The 21,119-nt window shown below is 40.3% G+C and overlaps 3 protein-coding genes across 8 annotated transcripts in view; 2 read left to right on the forward strand and 1 right to left on the reverse strand.

The window, feature by feature from the left end:
• Positions 1-666, forward strand: part of tnrc6c2 (trinucleotide repeat containing adaptor 6C2) — a 120,608-nt gene extending 119,942 nt beyond the window's left edge. For all 3 annotated transcript variants that reach the window (XM_077525764.1, XM_077525765.1, XM_077525767.1), the window contains one exon: positions 58-666. In XM_077525764.1, the coding sequence (XP_077381890.1) occupies positions 58-427 (370 nt within the window). In that variant the 3' untranslated portion in view covers positions 428-666. The remainder of the gene's footprint in view (positions 1-57) is intronic.
• A 6,018-nt stretch (positions 667-6,684) lies between these two features.
• cd7al (cd7 antigen-like) lies at positions 6,685-20,375 on the reverse strand. 3 transcript variants are annotated; one of them, XM_077524949.1, is made up of 7 exons: positions 20,096-20,375; positions 19,396-19,543; positions 12,541-12,617; positions 11,963-12,316; positions 8,614-8,973; positions 7,969-8,069; positions 6,685-7,628 (listed from the first exon to the last, which is right to left on the reverse strand). In XM_077524949.1, exons 2-7 carry the CDS (start codon positions 19,497-19,499, stop codon positions 7,449-7,451), a joined length of 1,176 nt encoding a protein of 391 aa, XP_077381075.1. In that variant the 5' UTR covers positions 19,500-19,543; positions 20,096-20,375; the 3' UTR covers positions 6,685-7,448. The 3 variants fall into 3 exon arrangements, with proteins under 3 accessions (XP_077381075.1, XP_077381074.1, XP_077381076.1); XM_077524948.1 differs by having other exon boundaries at positions 19,396-20,375; XM_077524950.1 differs by lacking the exons at positions 19,396-19,543; positions 20,096-20,375 and adding an exon at positions 12,879-12,913.
• On the forward strand, positions 8,943-18,956 carry nuf2 (UF2 component of NDC80 kinetochore complex). 2 transcript variants are annotated; one of them, XM_077524947.1, is made up of 13 exons: positions 8,943-9,318; positions 13,891-13,965; positions 14,404-14,477; positions 14,796-14,857; positions 14,970-15,067; positions 16,412-16,485; positions 16,690-16,783; positions 16,892-16,954; positions 17,026-17,163; positions 17,249-17,389; positions 18,040-18,215; positions 18,311-18,446; positions 18,537-18,956. In XM_077524947.1, the coding sequence occupies exons 1-13, from the start codon at positions 9,271-9,273 to the stop codon at positions 18,645-18,647; spliced, it is 1,290 nt and encodes a 429-aa protein (XP_077381073.1). In that variant the 5' UTR covers positions 8,943-9,270; the 3' UTR covers positions 18,648-18,956. The 2 variants fall into 2 exon arrangements, with proteins under 2 accessions (XP_077381073.1, XP_077381072.1); XM_077524946.1 differs by lacking the exon at positions 8,943-9,318 and adding an exon at positions 13,352-13,577.
• Positions 20,376-21,119: the final 744 nt, after the last annotated feature.

The following is a 21,119-nucleotide window of genomic DNA, read 5'->3' on the forward strand; positions in this document are numbered from 1 at the left end:
GCCAATGCTTGATTGTCTCCAAGTCTTGTGGCTGACCCGTGTTGTGTTTTGTGTCAGGTGTGTGCTCGGTAACACCACCATCCTGGCAGAGTTTGCTGGCGAGGAGGAGGTGAACCGCTTCTTTGCACAAGGCCAATCACTGGCCTCAAACGCCACCACCAGCTGGCAGGCCAACCCGGGAACCAATCAGAATCGAATGGGCGGGGCGGCGGCGGCCCACTCCATCGGCCAGTGGAGCACCGGCGGTGGCGGCGGCGGTGGAGGAGGTGGCGGCAAGGCCAGCGGAGGCGACCTGCTTTGGGGGGGAGTGCCCCAATACTCCAGCCTGTGGGGACCTCCGAGCAGGGAGGACGCACGCGGGATCGGGAGCCCCACCCCCATTAATACCCTGCTGCCTGGAGACCTGCTGAGTGGGGAGTCCATGTAGAAGGCTGCCACGGTACAATACATGGAGGTTCTCCCAACAGGAGTAAAACCCAAGAAAATCATGTGGCGATAATCAACATCATTTTACTACTTTCTGCAACTGTGAATTGGGAAACGGGAGGCTCCCCAAGCCTTCCGTTTCTTTGATGTTACTTTTTATTTTCTTTTGCAACCTAAAAAACTAACTCAAACACACCACAAAGAAAACTTTGAGTTTTTTTTTTTTTTTTTTTAGGAAAAGCAATCTAAGCTGCCATCTACCTTTCCCCTCCAAGAAGAATCATCCCAGACAAAAGTAACATCAAAACGACCATTCCCAGCATGCCGGTGGCCAATGATGTGGTTGGATGACCTTTACTCGTTACTCTTTATTTCTCAGCACTAATATTAGCCTTAAGTGCTCACCGGGTCCTTTTCAAGCCGCCTTTTTTTGTTGTTGTTGTTGAACTGAAGAAGCAGACGGAACCTTGCACATTTTTTGACCTCTTGAGACAGCGCCAACGCAACCGGATTCTTCACTTCTTCGACGCTGACCGCCGGTTCAGTTTTCTGATGTCCGTCCCCAAATATAAATATAAGCTCCGAGTTACTGCGGTGGCGCCCAATCACTGACGAGATCCTGGCGGTCGCCTCCAGTCCACTCACTGGTGCTTTGTGGAATCTTCTACAGCGTTTCTGGAAGTGTCATCATCGCAGGGAAAGGGAAAGAGGATGCGGCTTTAACCCTTTTGAACGTGACGGTTTACATTGTGCAATATACACGGTAGAACTCTCTGTCCGTCCCATTGGAGGTGGTCAGTTTTCGGAACATGGACCGCTTTTTTTTTTTTTTTTTTAAATCAAAATTCCCTCCAGAGCGCCATTGGAAAATCTGTGCAAAAAGGAAGAAAAAGAAGTAGCTTGTTCTTCGATGCACACTTCCTGTCTGCGTGCCACACCCACAGCTAACAAGAGACTGGATCCGATTGGACGCCTCTGCGTGTCTGGCACAATACCAAATAAAAAAAGAAAAAAGAAAATGTGGGGTGGGCGTATGGGTTCTCCCAATGCAGTAGACCTACGAGCGTTCCTCGTGGACAAACACGGGAAGGCTCCTTATCATAGCACTTATGGGGAGCTCATGGCTTCGATTCAATAACGATAAAAATAAATCAAAACAAGACAAAAACTCTGACGGAGGGAAAACGCGACTGGCACGAAGTTGTCTTCGTGGCGAACGGGAACAATTCCAACGTAAATATCACTGTTACTCCAAAATGTCCAAGCCTTGCTCGCTCTGGAGACCGAGCGTGGATGGTCATCGGGGCTGCGGGGGGGAGTAGCGTGTTGGGGGTGGTCCGCGTCCACTGAGTGCCTCTCTGCTGCGGTCCGCCGCCCACCGTCCCGCCCGCCCCCGGGTGTCCGACAGCAGCACTTCCTCCCCGGGCTCCGTCTGGCAATAACCAGACCGGCCCTGCATCCTTCTCCTCAGTTGTTAAAACGCAAAGATCACTTTAGCTGGAAGATCTACTAGTCATATTTCTGGATGGTGTCTCGTTGTTTGTGTCCATCCATTCATACGTCGTCGGCTGCCTGAAGGAGCCTCTCACTGTTCATATGCAGAAACACTTTTTTGCTCAGAGGTGCCTCTGTGCTCATCCTGTGTCATGAATGCAAAACAAGGATCAATACTATTGATTGTTTATCGCTTTTTGAGCTGATCATGCTTTGTGTTGGACAGTATTCTGTAGTACTTCCAGGTCTGGGGGTGTTTTTCATTCTTTTGGTCCAAGCTGCTCCCCCTGCCCACAGGTTGCCCATTGCCTAGCTGCTACGCTAACCCCTGCTTCAGCCACATCCAGTCACCCCCCCCCCCCCCCCCCCCCCCCCCAACCTCTCCATGAGGCACCGAGGGCCCCTTGTATCTGTTTCTATGCAAAAGACGAGAAGCCGGGGCCCTTTTTGTAAGCATGACCTCACTCCAGCACTGTTCCCACCCCTACTGTGAACTTCACTACGGCTGCCATTTTCTCGAGACACTGTCACTAAAGTGGAGTGGGAAGATGTTATCAAAGGCTCATGTCCAGACTTGATCTCAGGGTGGGTGGGTGGGTGGGTTGGGGGACACAGAATACCATCATGCAGCTCTTTTTCTCTCTCTCTCCATGCCTGTCCTTTGTCCCTTGTACACACGCCTCATGCGTTGAAGAGATGCCAATGTACTGTGCCAACTTCAATTTGCTGAACAGAGCACTTGTGTTCCTTCTAGAAAGGAATCTTTTTGGGGGGGGGGAAAGGCAGGGGGCAGCAGGGGCAGCAGCATCACACCCTGAAATGACTGATTTTTGTTTGTTTGTTTGTTTGTGGGACAAACCCGACGCTAATGTAGCGTAGCGGGAGGGTTCCAGTTTGCTACAGTGCACAGTTGATGATGGGTAATCCCGGGTACATATTTTTTTAAAACCAAAAAAAAACAAAAAAAAAAAACCTTACAAATCACATTTAACATCATTTTTATGAAGTTTGACATAAAAATAAATAAATAAAAAAACATAAAAAATGTAAATGAGGAAAAAAAAAAAAAAAAAAATGGATCTATGATATGTTCAAGCTCTGCACTTCTAGCTGAAACGTCTCCGGTCGTCACGTTCTGCTAACAACACAAACAAGCAGACCCACGACTGGGGTGCCTTTTTGTTTCATTGGAGTTGTTTTTGTTTTATTGTGGACGCTGTATTTATCTGGTTTTTATTTTGTGTTGATGTCCTGCTCAAAGCGGGCCCGATGATGAACTTTACATTTCCACTGTATCCGAGTCAGTGAGAGGTACAAAAGTCTTAAATCAAGAAGGAAAAGGGGCGGGACAAAGGCTACCTTTCAGGACACTGTGTCCTGCAGCACACGAGCAAAAATCACTATTGCCTGTTTCTGTCAAACTGCCTTGATCCAAGAAGCTCAGACAGACCCAATAGTCCACCAGTACCATGCCCAGAAAGTCACAAAGGGGCTTTCCCATGCTGCACCAGCATTGAGAGGCTTTCCTCTCGACAGCTCTCTTCTCCATAGCAGTACATACATAATATGCATTTGTGTATAGATACAGTATGCATATACTGCTTATATTCATGTATATATGTGTATGTATATACATACATATGAACATGTATAACAACACCTTGGATGGTAGCCTCTCAAATGTTTCATTTGTGTCTGCAAGGTTGAAATGAAGATGAGCAATACGTATTTCCCCACGCGAGTCGGCGAAGGAAGCAATTTGGTTGTAAACGAATACTTGATCACGCATTCAGCACATTCTGCTTTTCAGCCACATGATGCAGTATACGTCAAAGCAGGTGTACTGTCGAATGTGTATATTTGTTCATTAGCCCGCACTCCAGTGTAGAGCATTTGCTAATTAAAAAAAAAAAAAAAACGACATATCAAAAAAATAAAAAAAAATATTGAACTTAAATACTTGAACTATGGGGTACGAAGGAGTATTTGGGCCATGCCGTAAAAGAAAAAAATAGAAAGTTGTGAGGGGAGAAAGCGGTTTATTTATTTAAGTCACTGTTTTGAGAATCAAGATATAATCTTTACAAGCGTGAATTTTACAATAAACCAACAGTTAGCACTTTGTTCCCCCTCAGAATAACCACATTTATCCATGTACAATTGCCAGTTTATTTCTTTTTACTTCGAAACTTTATTCCCAAAGTTTTGTCATTAGAACTTTATCCTTGTCTGTAGACAAGACATTTCATGACTTTATTCTCAGATATAATTTAATATTACAGTGTAAAATTCTTAGTTTGTTGTAGGAAAAATCAAACATCTTTATAAGATTGACAAAGGAAATGTTAATTTATATAACTTTATTCACAAGATTGCAAGAAAACCCAAGACTTTTTTAATTTTTAATTTTATTTTTATTTTTTTGTCAAAAGACTCGACTTGCTGTCTTGACTTATTTTTGGATAGATATACTATTGAATATTTACAACCTTCTTGTGAATAGGGTTTCATCTCACAACTCATCTCTTCACCTGCAAAACAGCTCATTAGTGGCCACACCTCCCGTGGAAATGATGAGAAATTCTGCTGTTTAGTTTTACAATTTTTAATTACCATAACTTGGGTGATTTTTTTCTTTTTCTTTTGAGACTGGCCCAAATACTCCTTAGTAATGGAGCATCAATAGTATAATGTGAAGTCAATAAAGGTCTCTCTCGTCTGACAGCTAACATGGAGACGATGACAATGAAATGCATTAAGTTACAAATCTTTTGGAGAGAGGAGAAAAAAAAAAGAACTGCAAGCGTCATCTACGTTTGTGTGCGACGGATGTTTGAATGTGTGCCAGAAACTTTGTTTTGATTTTTTTTTGTTATCTGGTTCTCTTCTAATGTTGCACTGAGTGTCTTGTGCCCCTCACTCAGCTAATCGTAGTCAGAAAGTACGGGAGGGGGCGACGGCGACAATTCACGTGTACATGTTTACTCAAGGAATTCATTTGTTTTCATTCTATCTGTACAAAACAAGTTGATCTACCTTATAGTGGCTTTTATTGTGGAGTAATCCCCAATACGGGGTTATCATTGAGTATTGCACCGTTTTGTTTCATAAGGTGAATTAAATAAAAATATATAAAAATGCCAAAAAAAAACAAAAAAAATACATAAAAATGAAGACAAAGAGGCAAGATCATAGCTAGGTGTAGAGGAACTAGTGTAGCATCAAGGAGAAATGGGAAGAAAAGGGAGGCGAGGTCATTTCAGAGGTGCCTATCGTTTGTGTTCCTGTCATTTACAAGCATTTCATTTGTGTCACCTTCAAAGAAAATAGGAATTACTACGACAGGAATGTTGTGTTTTCATAAGAAAATCCTCTTCCATGGAAAATGGACACGAAAACCTTGCAAAATGAGGATAATGTAACGTACGCTTCTTTCAGAACTCTGGGATCGATCAGTGTTGTCGTCACATTTCAAGTTCGGCCCTCGCTCGTTTTCTTGCACACTTGTTGTCGAAACATTCATGAATTTTGTCTCAGGAAGGCCAGAATTCCAACATCCCCAACTCCTGCGTTGTTTCTTTTTATGATTATTTTTTATTTTTTTTCTCCCGAGCAAGCACTGAAGCTTTTTTTTTGGGGGGGGGGACTCTCAAACCATGACGACAACAACTCGTTTGTATTGTAGCAAGTGACATATTTACCAAATAAGACTGAGAATCAACTTTGAATATTGAGAATTTAAAAGTGCTTTACATGTGAAATCTTACGTAGAGATTGCTTTACATTTGAAAACAAGGATCAATGGAAACGCATTTGTTTGTTTTTGTTGGTTTGTGAGTGCAGGATGTTTCTCAATCATCTCTCCGTGTGTCCGCGTGACCCTTCTCAAGCAGCAGAGAGATTTCAAGCAAAAGGACCATGATCTATGCACAAAAGTGGGAGGGTTCAGGGTTTCATGTCGGCTTCTTCTTTGACTAAATGTGCTCATGTTGTTGTATATCGTTTTAGCGGACCCTTATGACGTCACCATGCTGTGGAACCCTTCTTAACCAATGAGCGCTTGTCCTTCTGCTTAAAGCACTGTGGGTGGGTCTGAGAAGAAGCCCATGATTTGATTTTTGTTTGTCATTTGAGGGGTTGGGGGGGATCATGTGGGGACTTTGCCTTTGCCTTTTTCTTTTTACTTTGACACACAAATAATGGGAAAATGTCTGTAACTGAACTACAAAGTTGTGGCTTTTTAAATGTTGTTCCTTTTTCTCCTCATAGAATGTGATTGTTAAGACATGCACCAGGAAAAAAAAAAATGATTCCATTTGGACTATGGATCTTCTTTGGATGATATTAATAAAAAATACATTTTCTTGGCTGTTATTTCGTGTCAGGTCCTTTTTTTTGGCATCCTAATTGCTGGCCACTGTGCTAGTATCACTAATGATGCAGCTTCCCTCTAGTGGTACATGAAAGAATCACTGCCGCCTACAGTTCAGTTATATTTACCTTTAAAATGTGTGTAACAGTAGACACTGTTCATAGTAACAGAGCCCATCCCAACTATGAGTTGCTAACAAAAAAGGCAGCACCTACAAAAGTACTTAAAAAGGCCCAGTGGCTGTGCTATATGGTATGCATTTGTGTAAATAAATATTAAATATAAAGTAGTACAATACTAAGGTGACCAGACATGTGCCCCGCCCCCCACACACTTGATTGAAAATAAGTTTGAAGTATAGTGTGATAAATGTAAAGTGAATAAGTAAGCTGTTTATTTCTTGGACACAGTCAAGTTTATTTATGAGCACATTAAAAAAAAACAAATACAGTATTGACAACAGATATGTGGTACATATTCAAATCAAATAGTAAATGTAATAAAACACAAATGGACAAGACACAGAAAAATGTTAAAACTCAATCATATTTAGCTAAACATCTAAATACAAAATTATCACAGCATCCAATGTATAATTTACACTGAAGTTGTTCTAAAGAATTACAGCTTTTAGACATGTATCATGACTGAATTGGGGGATATAATTTTCATTATTGGGTTGAAGCAAAAAAAAAAAAAGAGAACTTTTACTGAACATAAATTAGACAACTAAATATAATACAATACTCACAAATTTTCGGATCCAAAAGAACCTCAAATGTCCTATAATCTTTTCAACTGAACTTAATTTGACCTGTAAACGTTTGAATGTCCATTTAATGTTTCAGTCCTATTTGCACAACTTGCTGTTCTTGAACATGGAGCTGAATTACAACCTGTAATTCTCTTTGTTTTACGGTCATATTGGCAGTAAACTTCAAATGTCACTTACATTAAACAGCTTGAAGCCTCTTTTTTTTTTAATGAACTGTTCAATATTTGCCAAAGTACTGCTTGTTGTCAAGTGAGGTGAATTGAGTTCTTGATCTCGATAGACTCAATAAGTCGTGTGACTTGTATATCAAGGCACTACTGTCTCCCTACATTTTTGTGAGTTGTGTATTTCTAAAAATGGAAGTGATAGAGCTAGTCATACTTAAAAAGCTGACCTAATAGGAGTTTCGTAATGGTTTTCCGGGCAATTTTTCTTCACTTTGCAGTTGCGATACTCGGACACCTCGACGTCGTCCAGCTTTCCGCTGAGGGTCTTCACGCCGGCCATTTCCTCGTAGATGGGCGCCGGAGGGCGTGAGGCGGCACGGCTGCGTGCTCGTTTCTGAAAATGAAAAAACCAAATCAGTGAGGTGCGTAAACAATTCATTTCCTGTGCCAAAAAAAAAAAAAAAAAAATCAGAGTTCTCGCCCCTGGCATAGTAGAAGTTACTTGTTAGGAAACAACAACACCCTTGTGAAACTGTTGCGGTTTAGTGGAGGAAGAGGAACCGGCGACGCCCTCACAATACGCAGGTGTTACCACTTCTGTTTGCCCTACATCAGCAGTGTGAAGTAACCAAATACATACAGGCTTGTAATATTTAGAAGATACCTCAGTACCTTAATAAAAACGAATTTATAGTGGGGAAAAAAAACGTAAATAGAAAGCGAACAACACTCACGTGATAGACGAGCAGTAAAGCAAGGAGCACGATGAGGACCAACACGGCTGAGGACAGCGCGTACAGAAGAGTTGGGTAGTTGGAGCAGTTGCATGGACCTCCTGGGAAGAAAACAAAAGAGGTTTTTAGGACACGCGTGTTGCAAAAACACCAAAAAAAAAAAAAAAAAAAAAAAAAGGTGGTTTGAGTACGAAGAGTTCAGTGGAATTGCAAAAGCCGCTGAGCCACTTCCTTCCTACTTTGAGGCTCAACTACAGATGACGAACATCCAGATGTTGCCCAGTGATTAATGTTAGGAGATGAGTGACATCTTAACAGATGAAAGATCCAAATCAACAACAGGTGCAGGAAATGGACTGGCAGGACAGTGAAACCTCCAATGTCAAGAAGATACCACTGAATTCAAATGTTCTGTTGGATTTGGTTGAATACATTTCAACAAAAAATAAAATAAAAAATCACAGATCATAGATGAGAAGGGTCATGTTGAACGGGCACCATGTTGTGATCGATGGGGCATTAATTTGTTAACTGGATTTTGCTGGACGCTGGAGGTTCCAGAGAAGTGTTATTTTGATTGTAATGGGTAAGGGGGGTTGTTAGAGGTTGTTAATATGTCCCAGGTCCCTCCGCACTGCCACCTACCTTCCACCGACACAAAGACAGCTTGTGTCATGTGTAGCGAGGCGCTAGTGTCAGGGCGGCCGCGCAGCAGGAGCTGGCAGCTGTACAGGCCGCTGTCCTCGGGCCGCAGATGTCGCACGGTGAGGTTGTAAGTGAAGCCCCCGGGGCCCGGGGCCGACCACAGCTGGAATCGTGAGGAGGCGGAGGTGGAGGTGGGCCCGTCGCCGAGGTGCCGCTTGGTGTGGTACAGCAGCTCCACGGGAGCTCGGCCCCTTTTCCGCGTCAAGCTCACGCCCTCCACCGGAAGGTCCTCCCCGTGAGGGGGGAGGCAGGGGACGACGGCCGAGCCCCCCGCACACACATCGATACGTCCGATGTCCACTGAGTCACCAAAGAGGGGGGTACAAACTTTAGACTCAGTGGGACCAATAGAGGTCAATGATAGTAGGAATGGGGGCATTTGCAATTGACCTTTCGCAAAGTCCGCCCCCCAAACGAGCATTGACCAATCACACATTTAGCAACCGTTGCTATGTAAGCATAGTCCGTCAAGCTTTACTCAGCTCTCATGACGTTCATAGTCTGATTGATTTTATTTGATGGCTTACGAGACTGCTCACCACCATAAAACTTTACGGAAGAAGAGTGACAACCATTAACAAGCTCCGGACCTCCAAAATGATGAAGCGGTGTGCCTACGGAGTATGTAAATCTGACTGTGCTAAGGTAAGACTATGCTAACTCTATTGGGCTAACTAGCTAGCTGTAGTGTAGTTTGCTTTCGGGGCAATAACTGTCACAAAACGATATCAAAGTTATTGTAGTTACTATTAATGAATAATATATATTACTAGAATGTCATTGACATCTAAGTTAAGCTTGTTCAGTCAGTGGTTAATGTTAGTTTAATGTCTTCTGTTAGCTTTTGCATTTGTCTAAATGTTGCGAGCTAACGTTAACACAAAGTTTCGTCAATTTTGGCAAACTTAGCGTCCTAATAAATGCCCCGAGCTTATCTTGTTTTCATTTTTCATGCAGCATTTTGTGAACGGACACCCGTCTCCGGAGTATCCCAACCAGCCATATAACCTTAACTACATCCATGGCTAGGGTGACATAAATATTTTTTTTTTTATGATGGACAAAGAATAACAATGACTGATCTGATGCTTTTAAAGACAAAAAACGCCCACTAATGTTTAGCTAGCTATAAACACTGAGGTTTAGCTAACTTGCTGACCTAACAGTAATCCTCATATTTTAACAATACTAGACTAATATAAGTAAGAAAACTTACCCGGCAGTACAAGAGCACGACTGGTCCATAATGCTGTGCTGGTTGCATCTGAAGTATAGGTCATGGGGTTTTTCTTAGATTTAGCTTGCGTCCTGTATGTTTCCCCTTCGCTGGATAATTTCATATTATGACTATAACCCTCCACTGCATATTGTAAACCTTTTTGCCTCGATCTGGAGGATATTGCACTGGTATTGCTCCAAAAGAAATCACTAATACACGCCGGTGTAAGTCTTCCCGTCGCGGCTTGTGCTGTCGGAGTCAGCAAGCTTGACGGACTAGCAACAGTAACTAAGGGCGGCGGAGCTTATGCGAAAGGTCAATTCTCGCAAATAACAATTTGTTTTCGTCATTTTCATTAAAATAGTAATATATGAGTCAAATATGAAAAAAATATCCCTCTTCTAAACAACCAATCAGAGACAGAAGGTATGACTGACGAGGTGTCAATCATATCAGTTTATATTTATTACCCTTTTTGCACTCATAGAACATATCATAGAAAACACAGCTCCTTTGCTGGCCTCTTACTTTGGGCTTCTGGAGCTGAAATTATGGCATAATATCCACCTCTATTAAAAAATAAATAAATAAAAATGCCCATCCCTCATCTGCCAAAACTAGCAAACAGAAGCTGAGCAAAGGGAATAGCTAAGAAGATTGTGGAGCCACACATTTTTCTCAAGATAATAAAATGGATTCCAGGTTGCGACATGTGGGCCGCGTTCCAACACTGGCATCCGCCACCCCTGCATCCTTGGTAGGACTTTGCCAAAGTGGTGTGTCAATTTTACAAATCAGTTTTATTCTCAGTTAAAAGGGACTTTAAAACATTGTCTGTATTGTTCAAAATTATTTTAAGATGTGGGAGTTGGATATTAAATCACACAAGTTTCATGTTCATTGTTTTTCTTTAAGGAATAAAAACGTAAAATCCAACCAGAGGTTCATCATTATTACATTCGAATTACTTTTGGTAGCGAACAAGCAACATTTCATATTATTTTACGATTGAAGTACTATTTGATCGTTGCCTGCCTTACTGTGCGATGGTGAGGGCGGCCATTATAGAACACTTAGGTTGGCGTGGCACGCGATGATAAAGGTCCCTGCAGACCAAAGTCATACATTCAAATGATGTGGGTGTCATTTTTTAGGTCAAAGTGACACCAAACTGTCTGTTTTGTTTTTTTTTTTGTCTAGGGCAACAAAGTAGATAAGCGGATAACACTGTTGCCTCTCAGATTTGCTTGAAGGAACCTGCAACCTGTAGGCCATTTAAGGACATTTGATCCAGCAACGGTAAACACAAATACATTTAACCCATAAACGGTCACAGTATAGTTGCAGTTTAATAAATTAGAACATCGTTGAAATGTTTATGAAATCACGACATATTTCACTAGATGAACTGAATAATCTGTTTAGTAGATTTGGCCAGCATCCTGAGATAGCAAAAAAAAAAAATGTTTTTGGCCAAATTAAGACAGAGACCATTATTTAAACAAGGTGACAATTTTTCCGATATTCTGAGGAGTTGAACTGAAATGACATTCAAAAGAAGAATGGTTTCCTACACTGATTATGCGTACAGTAGCTGATGATGTGAATGGCAAACCCAAGACCCTCAACATGGTGCAGAAAGTCCCTCGACTTGTTTCGTATTTGATCGTCGGATTGTTTTTCAAATTAAGGTGGTTTATGGTCACTTATGAAAGGAAAGTCTTGTAATTCAAATGTCAACCTCCTACCAGGTGACGCAACTTTTGTTCTTTAAAGGAAGGTGCCCAACATCTGCCCAGCGGGGTATTTGCATAACTTATCTATTTAACTGCTTAGCATGTGTACACTGGATTGATGTTTGTTAATTGAAAGAGCAAATTGTGAAGAATAACAAGTTAACATCAAACTTCATGTACAGTGAGGAGAAATATTTTGATCCCATGCAGAATTTGTTCACACAAATTAACAATTTTTAATGTTTATGGTTAATTATTGAAAGGGAATGATTAAATAAGGCCTCAGTGGACAACATTTGGACACCCCTGAGGTAAACAGGCAACGGTCACTCACCGGGATTAACCAGAAGGAAGAATTCGGTGTCTCCCGGCACATGTTCGTCCTCAGAAGACGGGTTGGGTACCACAAACTCGCAAAAGTAGCGGTCCGTGTCGTTGGCTCTCAGATCGGAGAAGGTGACGGTCAGCGAGTGGCTGCTCGGGTCGCCGCCGACCGCCAGGCGGCCTTTGTCGGCGGCGGCGTTCACGTGCGCTTCGGTGTTGGTGTATTTGAAGAGCACTTGACCGGGATGCAGCCACGTGCGCCTCAGGTAGAAGCCCACAGGAGGGCGGCTCGTGGGCTTGACGGCGCAGGGAAGGTTCACGGAATCACCCTCCTGCTTCTCCAGGAACTGAATGTCTCCACACACTTGGACACAGAAAGGACAAGTCAAGAAGATGGACTGGAAATCGACTGCAACATTCAGTCTTTTCAAAGGAACATGTGACATGTTTTTTGTTGTCTTTTCTTTCTCTGTTGCCCAAATAGCACTCCACTATGCTCTCTCCTATTGGAGGCCTTTGTCAGAGTGGACAACTTGACAACATCCAAATAATAACAATAACATTACATCAAGACAAAGTGCTGCTCACCATAAACACTGTGAATCACTAGTAGAATCAAGAGGAGACGGATGACGGTCATCTTGACTTGAGTGCCTAACCTCTCACTAAAAAAGCAGAACGGAGTCAGAGAAGTAAGTCATGACAACAAGAACCTCAAAATGAGTTCAAGAACGACCCTAACCAAGACTTTGACAAGCTCCGCCTCCTAACCTCAAGGGGAACAAAAGAGGAAGATTCTATTTGCTCAACTGTTGTTACATTTTTTCTTGTCAGCTTCCACACATTTGTCATTTAGTAGCTTAACACAATCATTTAGTAGCTTAACATCATTTGTGTCTCTGGAAAAGAGTGGTTAACATATATACCTTACAGCTCTGAGGGACATGGTTTGAATCCAAGTTCCGGCCTTTGTGTGTGCAGTTTATTTTGTTCTATTACAATGACATATCTACACATATAAGATAAACCTTGAGTTTCTGAAACGTTTATTTCATCTCCAAACAGCAAATGAGCAGCGACGTCGACGGATGATTATGATACAGCATTTATAATAAAATAGTTTTCATACATTCAAAACGCACATAATGCATTCCAAAGAAAATAATTTCATAAATAAAATGACGGAATAAACAGTAACTGATTCAGGTGTCGGTTGTATGTTTCAGTGTTTCTGTAAGCCTGTAAGCATCATTTGTTGATAAATAAATGTTAAAAAAAAAAACAAAAAAAAAACTGTAGAAACGCTGAATGTCATCCGACACGCTAGGCGGCGAAAAGAAGAAGAAGGAACAGCACAGCGGCGGCGGTTAGCGAAGAAGAAGAAGGAGAACCACAATTATAAAGACGAAGAAGAAATAGAAATTTTCGGCGCCATTTATGTGGGCGGTTTATTATTTTTGTTGTTTTTAACTGACTTGTCGTTTTCGTCCAACGAGACAACAATGTCTGAAAACGTGTTTCCCATCCACCCTGTGGATGTGATACTAAACTTTTACAGAACAGATATCCTAACTTCGGAAGAGGCCAAACATTTCACCAAGAGTGATCTTGCTCCATCTCCGAAGGTAACCGAATCTCTAGCTCTGCTTTGAACTCATAACTCTTCAGACTTGAACATGAACTGAACAACGACGTCCGTTAAGTTATCGCCGCACGACATTTTATGACTTTTGGACATTTCGAATAAACGTGTGTTGTGAATTAGTGACTTTCAAACGAAACAATTGTGTGCTGTACTGTGTTTTCGTAGTGGTTATTTTGCCGTGACCGGCAACTCGCCACCTCGCGTTATTTTACCCTGAATCGCGCGAGAACGCCATATTTGCCACAGTTGACATTCTTTAACAACTAACTTTATTTTTCTCCATTTCTTTCCAGCCAGAAGCCGTTCAATTGCTCTACATGAGAGTGTTGTACAAGCTCTTTCGTTTCAGACCTGAATGTCACTCCATGGTAAGCAATGACGTGACAAATGTCATCAGTGACACACATTCCAAGAATTATTATTAATACTAATGTCATTAAAGATAATTTTAGCAAATTTATTTTTAGAAGTTCGAGGTCATATGGTATCCCTTCACATTAATCAGTACCCAAGAAGTAGATCTCAGTGTGTATTACAGCATAGATGCATAACCAAACTAATCGATAACTATTTAACTGCCAACTTAATCGACAGTTATTTTGATAATTGAATGATTGTTTATAAATCTAAATTGTCCAAATCCTGCTTGTTGATGTTTTTGTTACTGAGTGGACTGACAAGAACATCCTAAATGAGTGAGACTCTCAGATAAAATGAAAACCTGCTAATAAAAATGACAATAAATAAATAAATTGCTCAGTGCGCTTTTGTGTTAAATTGTCAGTTTTATGTCCATTTTCCAACAGGTTCCACTTATAGAAAACATTCACCCCGAATGTCATGAGGGCGCGTCTGCTGTCATCAGTGTGTATGAACGCATGTGAGTTTCTCTTCTGACATCAAACTAATAGTGTATAAGTTTGCCTCAAACTGAGATGTATTTCTAATAGTTTGTTCCTCTCATTTAGCAAAATAACGTAACCAAACTATCGGTATGATGCAGTACTCAATACATACAGTATCTTATGTCCAATTTGATGCATTGTGGTCATGCTGTTTGCGAACATGAAAGGTTAGCATTAGTGATACAGCTCTTCTGCTAGATCTCTTTACACAGTGTTGCTATACTTTCTTTGATGGCAACTGACATTTTCTTATTTAAAACAGAAACAAACTATTAATGTAACATTTTTTTTAGGCGACAGTTTCTGTCGATGTGTTTTCTGTACGACTTCTCAATGAGTGACCTTCTAGTACCAAGTAAGTATGCTTTAAATACATAAATTGTAAATACATCTTTTAATTCATTTTATTCACACATCATTGTATTTCTGAAATGTAACTAGATAATAATTGTCTTCATCATTTTCAGAGAAACTGAGAACACTTACTATATTGAGTGCCATCATGAACTTTGTCCAATTCAGGAAGCAGCAGATCAATGAGATGTCTGAAAAGCAGTCCAAGTTTGTATGTGATATTTCTCTGACTGGCTTTTTTTTTTTTTTTAATCTTTTTTATTTTATTTTATTTTATTTTATTTTATTTTTTTCCTTTAACTTTAAGGGTGCTATTTGAGTAAGGTTGCTATTTGACCCCTACCTCCACCAAGTAATATTTACCAACATTGATAGTTTAAAGCACAAGTATGCCACAAATTATGGTCCCAAAGCACTTTAGTCATTTTAAACTAGCGTCAAATAAAACAATTGACAGGTACGCATAATTACACAATACATACAGTATATTAAAGAATAGTGTTATAGACCGATTTTTTTCTTTCTTTTTTTTGTCATAGATGATGCTGATTATTTGCAGTCAAGGAGGCTGATGACCGAAAATTTGGGGCCGACATTCGTTTGCAATAGAAAGGAAAAACAAAATGGCATTAACGTTTTTTAATAGAACTTCCAACACTTGACTTTGTTTAATTGCCTTTAGCACATGTTTATCAAACAGCTTACATGTTAAAGATCTTAGAAAATAGAAAAACCTGTTTAAATTCTTACAAAAAGTGCTCCCACCCTCATCGTGTCTTTATAAAGTTAAATGAAAACAAACGATGTAAAAAAAAAAAAAAAAGTAAACAAAGTTCTTCAAAATGTCAATGCAGATGAAATGTTCCTGTTCCACTTATTCAGTTAGCTTTGTTTTAAAGTTCCAAAATAAAAAAGTGCATCCAACGCAGCTAGTGGCCAGCAGTGTGAGGTGCGGTGCATCAACACGTCTGTTGTTAATTTCCGTGGCATTTTCTGGCTGTTTCGTCATTCTTGTACGTCCCATATGCAGCTGCCACTCTGCCATGGCAGTTGATAAACAAACGGCAGTTCTAGCCCTAAAGACCGAACTTTAACGACAATGCAAATAGGTGAATTTGCAAAAGTTCACTCTACTTTCTATTAAATAAATTGAAATATCAGGGAGCACAACTTATTGAAAAGCACCATGAAATGCTGGTTCAATTTATGGGCACATAGTGGTGACCATTTTTATCAAGATATGATGCTACTCAATTATTGGTCATAAGAATATAAACGTTACCGTTTGCCCTGTTCGTGTATTTTTTCAGATTTTTCAAATTATCACTATTATTTTCTGTACTGTATAGGCTTCTCCCCCCAAAAAATCCCAACATAATAACAATCCATAGCCCATGTAATTTCTGTTGTTAAGGAATACATCTTGACAGATATTTAGGATGACATTGTTGTTGGCACATTATTATTATTTTTTCTGTATTTTGTTAAATGAGGAACTAGCCAATGTTTTTGTTTAGTCTATGCTCGCTGTGTCTGTTACTATGTCTTTTGTCAGAGGACAGACTTGAACATGCAACAGACTTACACCAAAGGAATCCAGCAAGCAGAAAAAAAAATTGAGATGCTGACGTAAGTCTCGAATTAAACACGATTGTTCACAATTTTCAACTATGCTTCACTTTAGCCACGTTTGTGAGAACTACACTGATTCACTGATGTTTATTTTAAGTATGAGCAGCAAATTTGAACGTGGCCTAAAATTTTCAACATTCTATGCTCGACGAAAACCATTTTGAATTTCAATGTTTGGTTTGACTTTTGACACTTGTTCAGGACTATCCCACCAGAACAACAAGCTGAGGCCGCTAAGCTGGATGCTGCCATCGCCGAAATGCAGGCCGCCACTGCCAATTTATGCAACGAAGGGGTAAGTGCTCACAGGACTGCGTTCATAATATTTATTGTGCGCATAATTTTTTTATGCGTCTATTGTGCTGTCAGTCAAGGTGAATTGAACCTGCTGATCTTCTTTCAGAAGGCGAAAAGCCAAATGACTACAGAGTGGAAATCTCGACTCACAGAGAAAACACAGAAACTGGTATGAGGGGGAACTGGACGTACACTGAAAATGTTGACATCAGATGATTGTGAGTTCTTTTTTTTTTTTAGGCCCAGGTGAAGATGGATATCAACAGCAGGAAGGAAGACATAACCAAGCTCAAGTCTGGAATTGTTGAGTCACCAGAGGAGCTGCAGATCCAAATGGAGATGATGAGGGGAAATGTCAACGACATCAAAAGTTCGATTGTGAGTGAAGAGTCATTGACAGGAGAAATGAGAACTACTTTATAACTACAACATGTATGAAAATCATTGATGGTGTTAATGTTAGGGACAAGCTGATGAGGATTTAGTGGAGCTGCAGAACATGGTCCAGAGAAGGAACCACACTGATATGACGATTCAGAAAATGTACAATTTTCTGCAAGATCTGGAAATCAACATGAACGACTGCAAGCAGCAGCATGATGAGGTATGAACACAAGAAACCTAAACAAGTTGTTGGAATACTAATTTGATGTGAATGTGTTTTTTGTTGTTACTTTGACTAAAAATGTATTTATTTTTTATAATGTTTATTCTCTTTCATAACCATCAATAGGCACGTGAGGCAGGTTTGATAGAGGTGTTAAAATGAATCAATTCATTGAAAAGTAGTCATCAAATTAATTACCAAGTATTTCAATAATCAAGTAATTGTTTCATGCCATTGTTTAACTTAATATTTTCCAAATTCTCTCATTTGAAATTATTCTCTGATTTCTGTAGTCCTTCATGAAAGCAGACTGATTTATCTTTTGGGTTTAAACAAAACATTAGCAACGTCTGATAATTACTTTGGAAAACAATGATCAAATCAGGAAATGAATCTGTTTCAAAAAGGTTGGCGCGCGTAGCAAAAATCCCTTGCGTGTTTTTTCCACTAAACAATCACTAAACAATACCAAATAAACATACTAGCAAGTACTTTTGTTCTTTGCGAATGTATTCATCGGTTCTGTCGTAAATGCTTGATGCTATATATGTGTGCCTTGTGTATGAAATTAGTTTCCTTGCTTTTTCAAATGATGATGTATTGTACAGTTGGGTTAATAAGTGTTTTTTTTTGTCCACATGATGCAGCATCAGCAGCTCATTTCTCAGTATGAAAAAAAGCAGAAGGAGCTGAAGAACCTGTGCAAAGAGGAGGAGCAGCTGAAGCGAGCTTTCGACATGAAGCTGGACAGGGACACCAAAGATAAAATCCGCAGGCAAAAAAACAAGGAGATTAAGAAGCAACACGTGGACAGCGTGTTGGGGTATGCATGCGTGTATCAGCTTTGCAATTAGACACCACCTTTTATCCAATTGGGTACACATTTGCATTGTGTGTTTTTGTTGCCCTGTAATCCAGACAGTGTAACCAAATGCTTCAGAAACGTGGAGAAAAGGAAGATGAAATCCTCGTGATTTCCAGAGACATCCAGCGTCTGAAAGTTAAGATCCAAGGCTTGAAAGATGTTTGCAGCAATGAGACCAAGAAAGCTCAGGTATGATCACCATGTTTGAACTGAAGCCACGTTTCAACATTTTCAGCATGTCTGTGTTAGTTGGGCTGAGTCATTCTTTTCTGTCTCCAGCCCATGTATGATACTCTTTCAAATGCCATGGATGAGCTGGACAGAAGAATGGAAATGAATATTTTACATATCAAGGAAGATGCTCTGAAGACTTTGGCGAGTTACAAGTAATGACTCCCTCCCCCCACCCTGTTTTTTTTTGTTTTTTTTTGTTTGTTTTTTTAAACTCCAAAAGTTTGAAAGCACTATTAAAAGCAATGTGTAAAGTTACACAGATGCCTAAGTTGCATTCAAGTTGTCGTTCAGAGATTTTTGATCACAGTTTAGTGTTAGCATGTAAGCGTGAATATTAGCTATTTACCATCATTCATCAAATTAATTTGGCTGTGGCTAGAGTGCACACACAGGCTTTTTTGTTGTTTGTTTTTTTAAGTGTTCACTTTCCAGTTCTGTAATGAATGATTAAAAATCTTGAAATGAGTTTGTTTTTTTGTTTTTTTCGCGACCCCTCTGGCAAAAAGTGCAATGGAAGCCAACGATGTGCACCCGTCCAGAGTCCCGAGACGTTAGTTGGTGGTGGTTTTCTTGTGCATTGCTCATCGTAGACCCTATCGCGTTTTCGTGACGAGGTCTTAACTTTTTTACCAAAAAGAAAGCAAGCTGTGGGTTTCATAGGTCTTTCTTTTAGGTCTCTCCAACTACTCCAATATTAATGCTTTTATTACATTTTAAAAAATGGACCACCATGTACAAGAAGACTTTTATGTTTTAAAAAAAACAAAAAAAGACCATGTACAAGAAGGCTTTTTTTTTTTTTTTTTTTTTTTTAATCAAAATGACTATGTATAGTCAGGCTTTTATTATGTTAAGAAAATACCATGTATAGTAAGGCTTTTATTATGTAGGAAAAAAAAAATACCATGAATAGTAAGGATTTTGGGCAGCATGGTGGAACGTCCGCCTCCCAGTTCTGAGGACTCTGGTTCGAGTCCAGGCTTCGGCCTTCCTGGATGGAGTTTGCATGTTCTCCCCGTGCCTGTGTGGATCTTCTATGGGTACTCCGGTCTCTTCCCAAAATTACAAAAACATGCATGGCAGGTTAATTAGGCGCTCCGGATTGTCCCTTGGTGTGCTTGTGGATGGTTGTTCGTCTCTGTGTGCCCTGCGATTGGCAGGCAACCAGTCCAGGGTGTACCCCGCCTAGTCTAGTGATGACCAAATGAAGCCTCATTAAACAATGAAGCTTTGCAGCCAATTGGTTTGCACGTGTAGAAAAGCTTCGTGGTGCTTGATTTACTCTATGGCGCCATCAAGTGGTCTAGAAGCCCAAGAGGTCAACATTGTTAAAAATTCAATGGCTATTTGCTTAAGACAAAGATATGAATGTGCTTATGTTAGTAATTTAGTATGTGAAGGAAATACAAGTGCTAAGGATAATTTATTTTTATTTAGAAATAATAGCTTTCCCACAGTGGCTGGCTTGAAACGGTTTCTTTTTTTGGACAATATTTCACCAGCTTTAGAAAATATTCTTTCACAAGGCACAGATGAAGCTGGGGTGCAGAAAAATGAGAGTGCCAGTTTAGGTAAATTTGGGTAGGTATTTGTATGTGTCTCACTGTCTTTACGTCGAACCACTCCCGAAGAGATGACGAGACTCAGCCGGCCGGCGAGGCTTCACACATTTCCGGGTTTTGCCGAAATGATGCGCGCCTCGGCCCAAGTTCCGTGGAAACGCTCCTCCCATTACTTGACACAAGCTTCGGAGCCTCGGCCCACTTCGTCCCATCACTACCGGCCAAAGCAGTAGATGAGATGGGCTCCAGCACCCCCCGCGACCCTTGTGAGGAATAAGCGGTCAAGAAAATGGATGGATAGTAAGGATTTCATTATGTTTAAAAAAAAAAAAAAAAAAAAACGTTTGGAAGGCTTTTATTATTTATTTATATATATATATATATATATATATATATATATATATATATATATATATATATAAAACATGCAGAGTAAGGCTTTGGTTCCCAAGATTTCAGAAATTCCTACAATGTCTACGCAGAGCGTCGTTTTGAAGCGTGGCTAGCTTTGCTAACTGGAGTAAGCTTCACACGGGTTCCTGCATTCCATTAGTTCACCACCAGAGGGTAGTACATTCTACAAACCGCCTTTTAAGGCAGTTTCCTAATACTGTATGGCAATAATATATACAGAGCAGTTGAGGAAACCAGAACACGCCACTTCGTGATATTTCCTTTCAGTTAGAAGAAAAAAAAATGCTCAAAAGTATCTTTACTTTTTCTATTTGACCATTTATGACTGAAATCTATTCTAATTAGTAGATGAAACACTTTAGCTGTTTACAATGGATACTCCTGGAAGCCTCTGACCAATAGTTTTCAGACTGGATTGGAGTTCGAAGCAGTCTGTAAATTCCAATAAATTAACATTGCCTGCATCAAATTACTTGGGCAGGAATAACAGGTTCAAAATTTTGTTTGCCGAGCAAGTCCTTTCCAGTGGTGCATCTGATAAATTGGTTACACTAGTTACGCTGAGTGGTGGGGCATTGATTGAATGTCCTTTTTATGAAGCACACAAAGCAGAATTATGGCATCACAGTCAGTTTATTTGTCAACGTTGCAA

This window comes from Festucalex cinctus, chromosome 6, assembly GCF_051991245.1.
Source record: "Festucalex cinctus isolate MCC-2025b chromosome 6, RoL_Fcin_1.0, whole genome shotgun sequence".
Lineage (NCBI taxonomy): Eukaryota > Metazoa > Chordata > Actinopteri > Syngnathiformes > Syngnathidae > Festucalex > Festucalex cinctus.